This window comes from Ornithorhynchus anatinus, chromosome 2 (assembly GCF_004115215.2).
Source record: "Ornithorhynchus anatinus isolate Pmale09 chromosome 2, mOrnAna1.pri.v4, whole genome shotgun sequence".
Classification (NCBI taxonomy): Eukaryota; Metazoa; Chordata; class Mammalia; order Monotremata; family Ornithorhynchidae; genus Ornithorhynchus; species Ornithorhynchus anatinus.
Window position 1 is genome coordinate 81,757,931 of NC_041729.1, and position 18,185 is coordinate 81,776,115.

At 39.5% G+C, this 18,185-nt stretch overlaps 1 protein-coding gene across 5 annotated transcripts in view; it reads right to left on the minus strand.

Annotated features, from left to right (window-relative positions):
- Nucleotides 1-18,185, minus strand: part of UTRN (utrophin) — a 609,179-nt gene that overhangs the window by 5,635 nt on the left and 585,359 nt on the right. For all 5 annotated transcript variants that reach the window (XM_029047836.2, XM_029047843.2, XM_029047848.2 and 2 more), the window contains 4 exons: nt 10,595-10,753; nt 9,931-10,174; nt 8,217-8,325; nt 6,319-6,411 (listed from right to left, as the gene is read on the minus strand). In XM_029047836.2, the coding sequence (XP_028903669.1) occupies nt 6,319-6,411; nt 8,217-8,325; nt 9,931-10,174; nt 10,595-10,753 (605 nt within the window). The remainder of the gene's footprint in view (nt 1-6,318; nt 6,412-8,216; nt 8,326-9,930; nt 10,175-10,594; nt 10,754-18,185) is intronic.

The window sequence follows — 18,185 nt, forward strand, 5'->3', positions numbered from 1 at the left end:
TTAGTAGGGCAGATGGAGGGAATTTGCTACTTGCATAAGATAATGGTCTAACTTAGGTGGAGAGCAATAAAATTACCAGCATCACCAGTAACATCTCCTGTGCATCGGAACATTTACTGTGCATATGTGATCAAAATAATAATGATGTTGGTATTTGTTAAGCGTTTACTATGTGCCAAGCACTTTTCTAAGTGCTGGGGTAGATACAAGGTAATCAGGTTGTCCCATGTAGGGCTCACAGTCTTCATCCCCATTTAACAGATAAGGGAACTGAGGCATAGAGAAGTTAGGTGACTTGCCCAAGTCACACAGTTGACAGGCGGCAGAGCTGGGATTCGAACCCAAGATCTCTGACTCCTAAACCCAGGCTCTTGCCACTAAGCCACACTGCTTCTCTGCAGAGAACATTACTAAGTGCTCTAGACTGTAAGCTCATTGTGGGTAGGGAACGTGTCTACCTGTTCTGTTGTAGTGTACTCTCCCAAGCGCTTAGTATGGTGCTCTGCATACAGAAAGTGCTCAATAAATAGCATTGATGATGAAGTGCTTAGGGAATGTAATGATAATAATAATAATGTTATTTGTTAAGCGCTTACTATGTGCAGAGCACTGTTCTAAGCGCTGGGGTAGACACAGGGGAATCAGGTTGTCCCACGTGGGGCTCACAGTCATAATCCCCATTTTACAGATGAGGGAACTGAGGCACAGAGAAGTTAAGTGACTTGCCCACAATCACACAGCTGACAAGTGGCAGAACTGGGATTCGAACTCAAGAGCCCTGACTCCAAAGCCCGTGCTCTTTCCACTGAGCCACGCTGCTTCCCAAGGGTGTACACAAGGGTGAACACAGACCCTGCCTTCAAGAAACTTATTAACTAATGAAAAAATAAGTTTCTTTGAGTGCTTTGAAATATCCCTGCTTTTTGTTGTTTTTTTTAACCTCATCCAACTTTACAAACCACGTGCTAGTCTTTGAAATAAAAAAGAGTTAATGAATAGTGAGCTGTGCAAACACAGTAAACTCTTCTCATTTGATTGTTGTGGGCAGGGAGTGTTTCTACCAACTCCGTTGTATTGTACTCATCCAAGTGCTTAGTACAGTGTCCTCTCCCCAGTAAGCATTCAATAGGGACCATTAATGACAATGGCAACAAATTGATATAAATCCTGCCAGGTGAGTAGGTCCTAACCTGACTCTTACAGGGCACACAGTAACTCTGATCTAAAGAGTCAGACCACAAATGTCAGGATAATTTTGATGAATTATCTCTTGGTGAGACATTTGGATATTTGAGATGGATGGAATTTTTTAGTTTAAAGTTATAGTAAATAGAAGTTTGAATTAATTTTAAGCTTCAGATATCATTTTCATGGGTATATACTTGCTCAAAGTTATCTCCAATTTTACCTAATTAACTCCAGTGATGTAGGATAAATGTTAAAGGGAAGGCGGTGGTTGTGTAAACTGCTTCCTAAAAGTATTTGAATCTGACTTTCTCCTCCAAAGTGATTAGAGATTTTACCTGCCTACCCCAAATCTTTAATTTTTTAACCTCATCTCCATTAAATAGAATGTATTAGCTGCCCATCTATTAATGGCTTTTTAAAAGCCATTTTAGATAGAAAAAAAGAAAACCAAGGAATTGTTAAATTTAGTGTGTTTGTGTCTTGTATGAGTATCACATAAAAATTTGCAATGCAGACATTTCAGTCCACTGCATGTTTCATTCAACAACTAATAGCTACCTCATTAAAATGACAGGGAAGACTGATTTTAGACAGGGGTACAATTCCATCATTCACGGGCACCTAAATATGAGCATAGCATCCCAAATAAACTCCTTTAACCAGCTCTTTGCCTGGAATAAACTGGAAGTGATTTAATGCACCAGAATTGGAAACTGAAACTCGATGGAAATAACTTAAATGTTAGGGTTTTTTTTACAAAGGCTATAACTCAAACATTGTCCAGTGTGTGAGTGCGAGGCTGAGATAAATGTTTGGGTATCTCTCTCTGTGCTCCCTTTTTTTCAGAGAAGTAGCATGGATTAGTGGAAAGAGCATGGAAATGGGAATCAGAGGTTGTGGGTTCTAATCCTAGCTCTGCCACTTGTCAGCTCAGTGACTTTGGACAAGTCACTTAACTTCTCTGTGCCTCTGTTACCTCATCTGTAAAATGGGGATGAAGACTGTGAACCCACGTGGGACAACCTGGTTACCTTATATCTACCCCAGTGCTTAGAAAAGTGCTTGGAACATAGTAAGCATTTAGCAAATACCATCATTATCATTATTATTACTGTCAAGAAACACACACATTCTCTGAGCAACTAAAATTCCTAAATTAAATTACTAGTAAAATTACTAAAATAATTTAAATAAATTATAGAGATTCCCAACATAGAGCTGGCACACTGGGCTTACTGGTGAGAAGTGAAAAAGCACTCACCTGATAGAAAAAGGGGTTGATACATTGTGGCAGTGTGCATTTTTAAATACACAGAGGAATGAAAAACCACAATTAACATTCCAGATATTCCAAACACACCATTTTAACATTCTCATCTGTTACATTAACTGGAGAGGATGGGTTTGTTCTGGAAGAATGCCAATCCTATTTAGCTCTGATAAGCCTTCAAATGGTGGTCTTGGGCTATATTATATATCTGCATGAATTATTCACTAAAGCACTATTTTTCAGGAAAACACCACTGCCCCCCCCTTTTGTTTTACTGCTCCTTACCATTCATATCTGGCAGACCACTATTCTTCCCATCTTCAAAGCCCTACTAAAATCATATCTCCTTGTGAAAGCCTTCCCTAACTAAGCTTTCATCTTCTTAACCCAGTTTCCCTCCCTTCTGCATCACCTATGACTAGAGACCATATCTTCTAAGGAACTTAGGTATTCACTACCCCGTTTACCAGAACATATGTATGGATCCTTACATTCAGTTGTCTCCCAACTTGTAATTTATTCATTTATATTAATATCTGTTTCCCCCTCTAGACTATAAGCTCATTGTGGACAGGGCATATGTTCATTTATTATTATATTGTACTCTCCCAAATGCTTAGTACAGTGCTCTGCACACAGTTAAGGGCTCAATAAATACAATAGCCTGATTGACTGACCTGCAGTTTATCTTAATATGTGTCTCACCTGCTAAATTATATTCTCCTTGAAGGAAGAAATAGTGTTTACTTACTCTACTCTGCAAAATACTTAATACAGTATTCTGCAAATAGTAAATGCATAATAATTACTATTAATTAATAGATTTAAAGAGGAACACAAAGCAAAATCTTAATTGGATTAAATAATAATAAAGGGTCAGGGCCCATAAAATTGCTAATTATTCTCATTCAGCCCCTCAAAATACATAATGGCATTTAAAGACAGAAAGTTTTCTGTGGTCTTAATATTTTGGCACAAAAACCAGTCCCTAAGATTCATTTTTTTAGACTTGTTAGCTATCATGGATTTCTCTCTGGCAACTCATTTTATTAACATGTTGTAAAAAAATTATTTGCAAAACAGCCAAATACCGCTCTAAAATTGTGGAATAACCACAGGGCTTTAGGAATTATGCCTGATATTGTCCAAACATCAACCATCAAGGTGATTGAATGTCCTACTGTGAACATTAAGAAGTTTACACAGTAAACATTTTATAGATTTAGCTTCAACACTTAAAGCTAATAAATCAAGTATTAAAAACCCCAAATACAAAGAACAAGAAAAACACAGACTTGACCTCCTTTTGTTGGAGATGTCAAGAGAAAACTTAAATCTACTGAACTATATTGCAGTTTTGATTATGTCCCCCACAAGCAGATAGCCAATTCCCATAAAAACTTAGGGTGGATGTTCTACCTTTAAGTAGCCTTCATCTGATAACACTAGTTGTTAAATACTGGGATTATTTAATCAAGTAAACTGGAAGTTCTCTTTCTGGAGGTTTTTTAACAATTGGGTAGAAGTGCAACTGTTTTGGCTATCCTGTCTTTAGGGGATGAACTTACTGACACGGCTTTTGTGATTCTGTAGTTATGATCCATTTTAGTTGGGGAAAAGGGATGTTTAGAGAAGAGGGCACAGGCGTAGGAGTCAGGAGACCTTAGTTCTAATCCCAGCTCTACCACTTTCCTCATATGACCTTGGGCAAGTTACTTCACTGTGCCTTAATTTTCTCTCTGTAATATGAAGATATAATACCATTTTCCCTCTCCTTAGACTGTGAGTCCCTGATGGTACAGGGAATGTGTCCAACTTGATTAACCTGTATCAACACAAGTGCTTAGCACAGTGCTTGGCATATAGTAAGCACTTTATTATCATCTTTATCATCATCATCATCCATCAAATAGTGGAAAGAGCATGGACCTGGCAGTCAGGGGACCTGGGTTCTAACCCCAGCTCCATCATTTGCCTGGTGAGTGTGACTCTGGGCAAGTCACTTAACTTCTCCGTGCCTCAGTTGCCTCCTCTGTAAAATGAGGTTTCAATATCTGCTCTCCCATTTATTTAGACTGGGAGCCTTGTGGGTGTCTGACCTGGTTATCTTATGTCTACCCCAATAAATAGTACAGTGTTTAACAGATAGTAAGCCTTTAACAAATGCCATAATTTGATCTGCACCCTTTGGGGCCTTCAAATTCCCTTTCGCATGGTAGAATCTCAGGCAGTGCATTATTTGATTTCAGCCCCAGAAACAAAACAAAGTTTTTGGCCAGGGAAAAGGGAAATTCCTGCAAGCAGAAAGGCAGAAAGTACTTTAATCGACTAATAGGTCAAGACAAGGGAGACAGTATCTTAACAGAAACAGAACAAGGACCATTGCCAATTTTCATATTACTAAAATAGCCCTTTAAAATAAAATGCACTCCCCACAGTTCAGGTCAATCATTTTCTTCTTAAAAACAAAGCTAGTGTTCAGTTTGACTTCATTTTATCATCCATGAGGTAGTCTCAAAGGGAGCAGGATTAGACTGTTATTGCCTCTCAGGGATGGGATTTTATTGGGAATAAGCTTCATTTTTTTCAATTAATATCAATCAATGATATTTATTGAGCACTTAATGTGTGCACAGCACTGTACTAAGTGCTTGGGAGAGCACAATTCAAAAGAGTTGGTGGACATTCCCCGCCCACCAGGAGTTTACAGTCCAGAGGGGGAGACGGATATTAAAAGAAATTACAGATATGAACATTAGTGTCAAAGGGCTGAGGGTGGGGTGAATATCAAGAGCTTAAAGGGCACCCATTCAAGAACATAAGTGACACAGAAGGAAGAAGGAATAGGGGAGACTTAGTCGGGGAAGGCCTCTTAGAGGAGATGTGATTATAATAGTGCTTTAAAGGTGGGGTAATGGTGGTTGAGCATATATGAAAAGGAAAGGAGTTTCAGGTCAGAGGCCAGACGTGGACAAGGGGTTGGTAGCAAGATAGAAGAGATCTGCATGCAATAAGTAGGTTGACCAAACTCGACTGTCTCGCCGTGGACCCCTAGCCCATGTTCTGCCTCTGGCCTGGAACGCCCTCCCTCCTCTAATCCTAGAGACAACCATTCTCCCCCAATTTCAAAGCCTTATTGAAGGCACATCTCCTCCAAGAGGGCTTCCCAGACTAAGACTCACTTTTCCTCATCTCCCACTCCCTTCTGTGTTGCCCTGACTTGCTCCCTTTGCTCTTCCCCCCTCCCAGCCCCAAAGCACTTATGTACATATCTTTAATTTTATTTATTTATATTGGATGTGTGTCTTGCCCACTCTAGACTGTGAGCTCATTGTGGGCAAGGAATGTCACTGTTTATTGTTGTATTGCACTTTCGCAAGTGCTTAATACAGTGCACTGCACACAGTAAGTGCTCATTAAATATGATTGACTGAATGAATGAATAAATAAAGGAGTAAAACATGAGGGCTGGGTTGTAGTAGGAAATCAGCTATGTATATGGCTAATTTTCAAAAAAAATTTTTTTAATGGTATTTGTTAAGTGCTTACTGTGAGCACTGTTCTAAGTGCTGGGGTAGATACAAGATCATCAGGTTGGACACAGTCCCTGTCCCACAAAGGGCTCCCAGTCTAATGTTCAAGGAGGAGGATTTAATCCCCATTTTACAGATAAGGTAACTGAGGCACCAAGAAGTTGAGTGACTTGAACAAGGTCAGAGTGGGCAAGTGACAGAGCCCTACTGCAGCTCCATTTCCAACATTACCTTTTGTTATCTAACCAAACAAGATGTGAAGGAGGGAAAGGCGAAAAAGAAGGGGAAAGCAACAAAAAAAAAATCTTCATTTTACTTAACACTTACAGTGGCAAGAAGGAAATGTGCTGTTGATTTGCTCCATGACATCTGTGAGATCCGTGCTAGTGGGCTGCGGCGGAACCAACAAGTCATCTGCGGCTATGACAACCAGATGGAATGACGGTTTGGATCATTGATAATGAAAAGGAAAACTTAGCCTGAAACCAATACCCATTCCATATGCCTTTGGAAGAAAATATTTATAGAGGATTCTGCAATTCAATAGTAGGGCATGCCTAAACTGAAAGCTGGCAGCCTAACAAGTCCAAAGGGAAATTATGGTTTTCATTTATACCTATTTTCAATTCTGTTTTACTGATGCTTGACAAAAATTGAGTTAGAGGCAATGATCCAGCAGGTGGAAGTAGAAATGTAAATGAAAAAGAAATAAGTATTAGATTCTTAGCTGGCTATTCTTATGTAGCAGGGACAAATTTACTATTTCACTTATTTTTACATACTTTTCAAAAGAAACCATGTGCTCTCCGCCTGCTAGTTTTATAAACCTTCCATATGGTGTGGGCCTAGTCTACGGCAACCAGACTAAAGTCCTGAATAGCATTAATTTTCATGTGCTTTTAAAGCAATATCTGAAATGAACAAAGTGCTCAATGCTCCTTTTTCTCTCACTACAATACAGCCCACATACTTTGCTCCACTAATACCAGTTTATTCACCGTGCTGCCCTCTCTTGCCATCCAACCTTAATCACATTATTCCCTCTCTCCTGCCACTTCCCTTCCTGCTGTCCATTACCTTCTCATTTTCAAAGCCCTAGTAAAAGAACATCTCCTTCAGGAAGCCTTCTCTGACTATCCTGTCCTTTCCTCCTTTAGACCGTAGCTCATTGTGGGCAGGAAACTTATCTACCAACTCTGTTATACTGTACTCTCCCAAGCACTTAGTTCAGTGCTCTGCATATTATAAGTGCTAAACAAATGCAATTGATTGATTCCCCACCCATTTCCTTCTGTCTGTGTCACCTATGCACTTGAGTCCTATGTCACCTATGCACTTGAGTCCTAACCCCCTAAGCACTGGTACTTACCCCACCCCACCCACCTTACAATACTCATGCATATCCCTGTAGTTGGCTGACTCTCCTACCTGTAATCTCACCTGCTAGATTATAAACTCTTTGAGGCACATTTCATGTCTGCTCACTCGACTTTATTCCCCCATGCACTTACTTAGTATATTCACTGCACCAAGTAAGCATTCAGTAAGTACCTCTATGCTCAATAAATACTACTGATTGACTAAAGAAAAAACTCCCTCTTTGAAGTGTTCCTTGTTCTCATTCTTTGATGGCTACTGCTGTGAATTTCACGTGAAAGTCTCTTCCATTCTTTCAGAACATGAAATAAACTATTGTCATGAACAGGGAGAATGAACACTGAAATGTATTCATTCATGTTGGACAGGAAAATCAAGCTGCATTCTAAAAGTGAATCTACTATATCTTATGAACAATTCTTCTTCAACCTGTCATTTTTCAATACCGTAAATTTCCTGTGTTGTTAGGTAGAATTTCTATTCATTTGAGATGGAGGCAAAACTTCCTGTTCCTTATGTCACTTAATACATGCCTGCAGAACACTACTTTTTGACCTTAAAACCCACTGTCATTTATCAGCACATAACCAGCTTACTGGAAAGAGCACGGGCTTGGGAGTCAGAGGACGTGGGGTCTAATCCCAGCTGTGCCACTTGTCTGTTGTGTGTCCTTGGACATGCCACTTAACTTCTCTGTGCCCCAGTTACCTCATCTGTAAAATGTGGATTAAGACTGTAAGCCCCATGTGGGACAATCTTGTATCTACGCTGGCGCTTAGAACAGTGCTTGGCACTAGTAAATGCTTAATACCATAATTATTATTATTATTAGACAAAGGAACACTAACCTGTCTGTTGGAACTGTGAGCTGGGGTCTTGATCAAGTGAATAGCTGAGTGCAGAATGCTGTGGTGAAGACCAGGGAGAGATGCCATTGATTCTGGCATTGGATTCAGGCTAAAATAAAGTAACACAATGAAACACAGGTTTCACTGGTAAGGTAATACTTGTTTTTGAGAAATTGTCAGAAGGGAGTCCTTTTGACAAAATCTCATAAAAACTAAAAAGAGAAAACCTCAAAATAAACCTAATAAAAATAGAAAACAAAATTCCTGTCAAATAGAAAGTGAAAATATTTTTATAAGACTGTTTAGGGCTAAATTAAACCCACTGAGTTTGGTATTGAGAAAAACACTGGATTGTAAGCAACTTGAGGGCAAGGATTGTTTATAAACACTATTGTACTCTTTCAAGTGCATAGTACTGTGCTCTGCACAGAGTAAGCACTCAATTAATACTAATTGACTGAGAATAACTGTTACCTTCTCTAAATTCTATTTCTTCACCAAGCTTGGTAAAGAAATGCGGTGGTCATAAAGGGTTAAAAGAAGAAAGGTTGAGTAATGAATAACACACATCTTATCAAAATCATAAATGAAGTATTTTTCTCAATTCATCATGTTTTTGGCATTAGAGAATATTTTCCCTTCATTAAATACAAGGACAGGATTTAAGATACCAAAAAGACTTAAACTTAAGATTTGAAGTTCTTAGAGTTGATGTTTTTTCTAAAATCAGCTTTACCCCCAAAAAACCCAGTTGGGAACCAGAACACAGAGCTATTTAGCCTAGAGAAAAGAAGGCTGAAACAGGACCTAGTTGCTACTTGGCAGTCTTCAAAAAGTGGTGGCCAGATTTTTTCAATTGCCACTTTGAATGGTAAATCAGCCAGCCAGCTGTTGGAGGAAAAAGCCTAGACTTGAAGTGTAAAGGATTTATGTAGAAGAGAACAGATAATGTCCTGAATTGCTAAATACTATAGTAGATTACAAAGGGAAATAATAGACACTTTACTGGAAACAGACAAAGCCATAATCCGATAGGTATCCCTCTGCTGGGATGGTGGGCATGAGGCAGGATGGCTCAGATTTAGTCAAAAGTGTCAAGCAGCATTCCCTCTCCCTTCCACCCCTGCCATGTCACCCCAACAGCCACTTCAGCATTCTTCTGGTTACATATTCACTTGTGTCTATTAATAACTTTTCTCTCTCTCTCTCTCTCTCTTACCCATCCTACTTTCAGCAAATTATGTCTATTGTCCTCTCCATTGAGCTCTAAACTCTTTGCGGGTAAGGATCACATCCTTCACTCCTTTTGTGTATTTTAGAAAGATCTAGAATAGCGCTTTGCACAAAGTAGTTGCTCAATAAATCCCGGGGATACTGATTCTGCTTGAATCAATTCCATCCTGGTGATTGTACAATGAATGGTCTGCTGTGCAAATGCATGGGGTGACTTGTAATTTTTGGAAGCAGCGGTTAATGGAAATGCTAGGGAGATTTTAATTCCCATATTTATTTCTTCTATATTTTTTAAAGGAAGTAGAGTCTACATAAAGAAGCAGAGCTTGTGTTATCCTTTTGTGAAACTGAGTGCAGTTTGTTCTGAAAGGGAGCTCCAATCCAATTTGAATACTCCTTAGAGTAAAAAATTTCAAGTGCAACTGCTTTATGCATATATTGGCTCCAGGCTGGGAGAGGTCAGAGTAGCTGAATGCCATACCTGCTCAAGCAGCTGTCGTAGTCGGTGAAGCTGAGATTCCAACTGTTTATTGTGATCTTCCAAGATCTGCATCCTGGCTTCCAGACGACCCTTGTGCTGCCTGAGGAGTTTGGCTTCTGCTATAAGCTCAGAATCTCCAGACAGATGCTGAGGAGATACGACGGAGTCAGGGGGTGAGCTAAGAGGGCTTATCCCCCTTTTAAGATGTTGTTCCTTCAGCTGCTCATATTCCACCTGCAGAATCCTAGGGCACAAAAAGCAGAACAGGAGACGGGATTCAATTAGGTACCAATAAATGTGATGAATCATTTTACCACGTGCCTCTGAAACCTGCAAGTCTTGTCATTACCTGTGTCGGTGGCCCTTCAATAATTCATGCCAAGACAACCTGAACTCCCACTAGACGTTAAAATTGAATAACAAAGACATAAGTAACTGAGAATGAAACTGCAGCTTAGCACGTCATTGTCTTCTGTCACCTGTTTCAAAACTTTCCCTGGACTTGGTGAACAACTTGTCAGTCTGATTCTCCCTTCTCAAACGGTGACCTCACCATCTGCCATCAAGTTTGAACCCTTACCTCAGGGAACTGAACAAAGAAAGGGCAGTAAACATATTACTGAACTAACCCTCACAAAATCCAGATGGAGCAATGCTACTTTACCTTTGCTCTTCCTCCAGGTCGGAAATGATTCGTTCCAGTTCTCCGCGCTCCTCCCTTTCCACAGACTTCAGGATCTGGGCAGGGCTCTGTGGCTGGCTCACTGGAGATTCCCCTCCCAGTGTCTGACAGTATTGGTGGATGAGAGAATGTTCATCCTCCCTACAGTAGCCAAAGCAACAAAGAGACAGCTCATGGAGATGGATTTTATATTCATGGATGTAAATATTAGCTGGTGATTATATTAATTTTTTATGGTACTTGTTAAGTGTTTACTAGGTCCCAGGCACTGTACTAAGCTCTGGGGTAGAAACTCATTCATTTAGTCAGTCACATTTATTAAGTCCTTACTGTGTGCACAGCACTGTACTAAGTGCTTGGGAGAGTTCAATACAACAATAAGTTGACACTTTCCCTAACCACAACGAGTTTACACTGGCTGTCAGGTTGGAAACAGCCCCTGTCCCACATGGGGCTCAAAGTCTACATAGGAGGGAGAATAGGCATTTAATCCTCAATTTATAGTTGGGGAAACTGAGGCACAGAGAAGTTAAGTGACTTTCCCAAGGTCGTACAGCAGGCACACGGCAAAAACAGGATTAGAATCCAGGATGTCTGAGTCTCAGGCCCATAATCTTTCCACTAGACCACACTGCTACTCTGTGGGTGAGTTTCTTAGTGGATAGGGAGTGAATTCTAACCCTCAACTTCCAGGTTCATCATTGTGTCCTCCAACATGGCAGCACAAAAGGTTGAACAGGACTGGACTTACTTCAGGGACCAGATCTACTCTAATGATGACAGGGCAAATATTAGATTGGACATTTTCATTCTGACTTGACCAACCATTCTACTTTTGTGGAACTTCAGGATATTCTGGGAGTAGTAAAATTTGCTTACCAGTTGCCAGAGTCCTGATTTGTTGATGATGTCAAATGCTTTTATATGGTTTTTTAAAATGGCATAAAGGTTTTGAAGTTGCTCCCTTGTACTTTCCCTATATGCCAAAAATTCACACCCACAAAGCACACAAGTCTGAATTTAACAGGTGAAATTGCAAATTTCCTTATTTGAAGGACCTGAGCCATATTAAATCAACTTTTAATAGAACTTGAGCAGGTGGTATGTTTCTTTAAAACACAAAACTAAGTTTTTAATATGTTCAGAACACAATATACTACCTTCATGATTCAATAGTAATATAAATTCAATTAACACACATTTATCAAATAAGTTTACATAACAATCAGGACCATGATGTAAATAACTAATAAAAACAAATAACTATGCCAATAAATTAGTGCCCTAAAATGTTAATACTGCACTTAAAGGAAAGAAAGAGCAGCGATATAGGTTTACACAGAAAACACACATTAGGTATACACTGACAACACTGAAACTATTACTTAATAATAATAATAATAATGTTGGTATTTGTTAAGCGCTTACTATGTGCAGAGCACTGTTATAAGCGCTGGGGTAGACACAGGGGAATCAGGTTGTCCCACGTGGGGCTCACAGTCTTAATCCCCATTTTACAGATGAGGTAACTGAGGCACCGAGAAGTTAAGTGACTTGCCCACAGTCACACAGTTGACAAGTGGCCGAGCCAGGATTCGAACCCATGACCTCTGACTCCAAAGCCCGGGCTCTTTCCACTGAGCCACGCTGCTTCTACTTGAATATGGCACTCACAGGCAAACAGTGCAACCATGCATATCAACCAATCAAGAGTATTTATTGAGTGCTTACTCTGTTCAAACCACAATGCTAAGCATTTGGAAGAATACAATAGATTTAGTTGACATGTTCCCTGCCCTTAAGGTGCTTACAAGGGGCCATAAGGATGTCTGGGAGCTTTAAGGCACAGACACTAAGATTTGCTAGCATACTGGTCTTACCAGTGATATCCAAGGCCAAAGGGGAGCTAGGGGCTTCCCTATGGCCAACGCCATTTTATCAATCAATCAGTGGCATTTCCTGAGTGCTTACTGTGTGTAGAGCACTGTACTATTTGCTTCAAAGAGTATGAGAGAGTTGGTAGACAAGATATCTGCACTCTAGGAGCTTAACAAGCTACATTTCTTTTCCCATTATAACTGCACAGGTACTACTGGGTAAAAATTACTTTTTGTAGAATGTAGAAGGGAAAATCCTTGGCCCAGTGTGAGGTGGCCTGGAATCTTGCATTCTAATTCTACTCTGTTTCAGAGAACCACTCCTACAGCTATTTAAGTCTTCAGCCTCTGTTTCTTTCTCCAAGAAACACTTTTCACAAACTACTACAGCAAAAAGTTGAGGGAGATAGGGTGAAACAGAGATGCTACATGAGGCAAGATAAATTTGCCCTGATCTATAGCCACAAGTAAGAGAAAGGCAGTGTCACAAAAGATGAGGCCTAGGAACAGATCTCTTGAAGAAGTTGGAAAAATAAAAACTGCATCTCATCAGGCTTAGAAAAAAGAAAAAAGGGGGAGGCAGGTAGGAGAAGTAGAATGCCATATGCCATAGACCAGGATATCCCTAAATCCAAAAAGGGACAGTGGTAAGAAATGGTAGAGATCCAGTTCTGATACATTGGATGTATTCGATTTGGCAACCCTTGTATACCTTGTCATGCCAATAAAATAGACTAAAATTGAAATGCTAAAAAAAGAATAAGAGATTTGCAACTAAAGGGTAGAAAGATGAAAATGGAGAGTTACATTTGACAGCTTGTCATCCTCCTCACCAGAATTCTTAACTCTTTATTTTGCTGAGGAATGCAGCCTGTGATCTTATCAAACATCACCTGCTGTTCTGAGACCTCAGAGAAGCCATAAGAATATTGACAAGAAGGATGGTTCACTTTCGCAAATGTTTGCAAATTGTCTGAACACAGATTTGCTGATAAAACATGAAGTTGACTCCAAACTAATATGCTCTGATAAAACCATTCCATACCATACATAGAGTTATGCAGATGTTTCAATGAGGCTAGTTATAGAAAAATGTTTAAAGGATTTGATCCAATGTATCACATTTCTAACCTTGACTAGAGTATTTTAAGGGAAGAATTCACCACAGGGCTTATTTATTTGTTCATTATGAATATTTCATTTGAAGATTTCTATGATGTTTCCATCACTGTAGACAGCACCACCATCCTTCCTGACTTGCAAGCCCAAAACATTGACATTATCCTTGACTCCCTGTTCTTATTCAACCCACATAGTCAATCTATCACTAAATCCCATCCATTCAACCTTTGCAACATTGCTAAAATATGCCCTTTCAAACTAATATTACTTTATTCCAAGCACTTACCCTATCCCACACCTTGATTACTGTTCCAGCCTCCTTGCTGACTTTTGTGCCTGTCTCTTCCCACTCTACCCATACACACTGCTGCCCAGATCATTTTCCTACAAAAACATTCAGTCCATGTTACTCCACTTCTTAAGAACCTCCAGTGGTTGCACATCCATCTCCATATCAAACAGAAACTTCTTACCATCAACTTTAAAGCACTTGATTACCTTGCCTCCTCCTACCTCACCTTGCTGCTCTCCTATTACAACCCAGCCAGCACACTTTATTCATTTAATGCTAACCTAGTCACTGTACTTCGATCTCATCTATCTGACCTCCGACCTACCACCCACCTCCTGCCTCTGGTCTGAACATCTTCTTTCTTATCTGACAGACATTTACTCCCTCTTTGAATAAGGCTTCAAAGACTTATTGAAGGCACATTTCCTCCAAAAGACCTTCCCTAACTAAGCCCTCATTTCCTCTTCTCCCACTCCCTTCTGTATCACCCTGATATGCTTCCTTTGTTCACTCCTCCCCAGTCTCAAAGCACTTATGTACATATTCATAATCATTTATTTAGAGTAATATCTGTCTCACATACAGACTGTAAGCTCATTGTGAGCAGGGAATGTGTCTACCAACTCTGTTGCATTGTACTTTCCCAAGTGCTTACTATAGTGTTCTGTACACAGTAAGCACTAAATAAATATGATTACTTGTTTGATTTCTCTTTCAGGACAGGGATCTGATCATTTGACTGCAATGCATTCTCCCTAGTGCTTAGTATCAATCAATCAATGGTATTTGTTGAGCACTTACTGTGTGCAGAGCACTGTTTGAAGTGCTTGGGAGAGTACAGAGTTACAGTGAGCCCTATAGATTAGTCTTGGCAATGGATGGTCCAAACTCAGAATACTACCAGTGCAAGCTCATTTGGACATCTGATGAAATTCTCACCCAATTCCATAATGGAATTTCCCTTGAATTTTGCACATTATGACAGAAAGAAAATTGTGCCAGGCCCTGAAAAGAAAGATACTAAAAGTAAAGGAAAAAACAAGGACCACTTTGTTCCTCTAGGCAGATAGCCCACAAACAAAGCTGCTTATCATCAGCCTCTAAGGAGACCACATGTGATAATTCTGTAATCCTCTAGGATAATGTATTTGGAAAAAGAAGTTATCAGGAAAAGTATTCACCTTGATTTAGCCCAAAATAATGACAATAAATAAGGGAAAGCAACAATCAAATATAGCTGTAAAATCTCTTCAACTTATCTAAAATTCTAGTAACAAAATTTAAAATTCTGAGAACCAACACCCAGTACATTTGCATAACATTTCCCTTATGGGTTTCCAAGTGGAATTATTGGGAAGGGCAAAGATAGAAATGCTAGATTCCAAATCATGGCCTTTCTCTCACCTAACCAAAGAAGCTCATGCTTTAAATGGAAAACAGCATCATTTTGGAGCCAGTGATTTTGAATATATTCTAGAACATATTGGGAGTCTCCAATATGGAGGTTATTGAAGTATGCAGACTTGTGTTCCATAGGTTCATGTCCTGAGCAATTATTACAGCCACACCATCCTAGACATTACTATCAATAAATTCTGAGCAAGGTTGGGCACTACCCTTCTCCTTTACCTTCCTACACTGCCTGCCAAAACAGAAAGCATTTCTGCTGGGTCATAAAATACTCAACCACAGAAAGCAAATTTTCTAATCTACAGAATTAAGAAAAGAGACTGAGACAAAAAGAGGGAAACCAAAATTTTACTAAACGTTTGGAATATTTTTTCAGAAATTATCTTTTAAAATGAACTAACATCTCTGGGGATTGGTGATGGTCAATTATGTCTAAAGTCTTTTTGGCAATGATTCCTAATACATATGAAATGGACTAGCTCTGTGGCAGGCCAGGTAAATTTTGGAATAATTAGGTGAAAGTTATCCAACTACCTTGCACTAATAAACAAGCTAAGTCACAGAAACTGTATCATGTTGGCTGTGGGAGAAAGAGAAAATCAACCAAACAGAAAGCAATCTAGCTACTGCCCATGAACTGGCTGTGGGGAAATACACAGTCATGAGCTTTTCAGCAGCAGTAATAAGGGCATTTATTTACTGAGTACCCACAGAGAGCAATACACTATATTATGAGCTCAGAAAAGTACAATAGCAGCATGAGACATGTTCAATGCCTACAGGGACTTTATGACCTAATGGAGAAATTTATACTTTACCAGTCAAGTGACTTGTCATATGTAAAACTGAATGTGCCACAAAATGGAAAAGTTTAAAACCATGGAGGGTACCTGATTATATCCAGTTAAAAATAGTTTGGCATAATAATAATAATTATTATTGTGGTATTGGTTAAGCACCTTTTATGTGCCAAGCAGTGTGGTAAGTGCTGGAATAGAGATGCAGTTATGTACTAACCCGTCTATTTCCCAAAAGCTCAAGAAACTTGATCACAGATGTTGAAAGATTAAATACATTTTCACAAAATCCTAATTGAATTAAGAACTGGGCTGTGTGGCACATTTTCATCCCTTGTTCTGTTAGAAATATCACCAGAATGCATTTTGCAAAACATACTGAAGTAGAAGTGGAGGGTGAGTAGAAGGCCGGGATGGGAGCAACATGCTGCATGAAATGCATGCAAAAATTACAAAGTACGGGGGTGATTGGGATGAATGGTCTAATCTCGATAGGAAGTAATTAATCAGAGAAGGCTTCCTGGAAGTGATTTTGAAGGATTGGAGGGATTAGGCATAATGGTGTTTCGATTAATGAATAGTATAGTAGTACTAGGAGTTCAGTAGACTCTTGATATTCATGGAGAATTGGGTAAAGAACCGCCGGTAAATGAGGTGAAACAGTGAATGCGTCCACTGACAGAAGTTTAACTAGCAACTCCCGGCAGATGGGGTTTTTCAGGGAGGTTTGGCTGACATTCAGGGAGCTGACACTGAAGAGACGGGGCAGTGGCTGTAGGCAACGAAAGAGACAATGCAGAGCAGGGGGCTGGGGAACTGATGAAACCAAGAACAGAAATCCTGCAAATTCCAAAGGACTACTGAAATGGTATTTATTGAGCAACTGAGTGCAATGCAGTGTAGTTACTGTTTGGGAAAGTACAAACTGAGACAAAACACATGCTCCTTGTCCATATGGCCATCTAATGAAGGTGCTTACAAGTTAATAATTGCTTCTTCGCTTATCACCGGAATATTGTGGGGACAAAATCAGTTGTGTAACCTAGTGGAATGGGAATGGGAGACAGGAGAGCTAGACTCTAGTCCTGGCTCGGCCACTTTGCTGTGTGACCTGACTCACAACTGCTACATGACCTTGGGCAAGGCGCTTAACTTCTCTGGACCTCAGTTTCCTCATCTGCAAAATGGAGGTAAAATACCTATTCTTTCCTCCATCTAAACAGTGACACTCATGTGGAGCAGAGTCTGTCTGATCTCAAAGTCTGTCTGATCTGATCATCTTCTCCCTACCCTGGCTAGTACTTAGCACAGTGCTTGGCACAAAGTAGTGCTTAATAAATATCATCACTATTATAACTGATATGAAAGTGTGTTTAAAAAAAAAGCATTGTACAAATACAAGGCTATTTTATTACACAAACCCAGTGAGCACCTCATTAATATAAATGTGATTTCTCTGAGAATGAAAAAAGTCAGTCCCTATATGGAATAGTTTCATGATCTAAGCTTAAATTTTATTTGTCTCATTCACCTACCTCAGTCTCAGACATAACAATTCAACCAAGTTATACACATTCATATCTGGCAACTTTAATAACCACTTCATAAAACCTAAGCCCAGACAGCCATGAATTAGCAAGTTTTTCCAAGGAAGTAAGGAATCTAGTTGGCAATAGTTCAAGCCCATTTTTGTGCACCTCTCCATTGCTGCCTCAAGAAAGAAAATTTTAATTCAATGAGGGGAGAAAGAGGAATGAGTTAAAGGGCTTCAAAATCCATTTGAAACTCTACTCTGAAGTTAGGAAATAGACAAACTACTGAGACACAAAAATAGTTCATTATTGGAGTTATGAAAGGTCTTTTTCAGTTCTTATACAGATAAAAGTACTGGAGAGACATGTGCTTTCTTTGGAGGGAAATGTTTACTCTGTTCCTTATTTGGGGGTCTTTAGTGAGGGAATGGCAAGGGAACAGCAAAGAGAAAATGATACTCTTCAAAAGAAAACGGATTGTTACTGAAACACAGGTACCGCTACTGAATAATATTTTCATTAATTAATTGGGTCAAGTTAAGA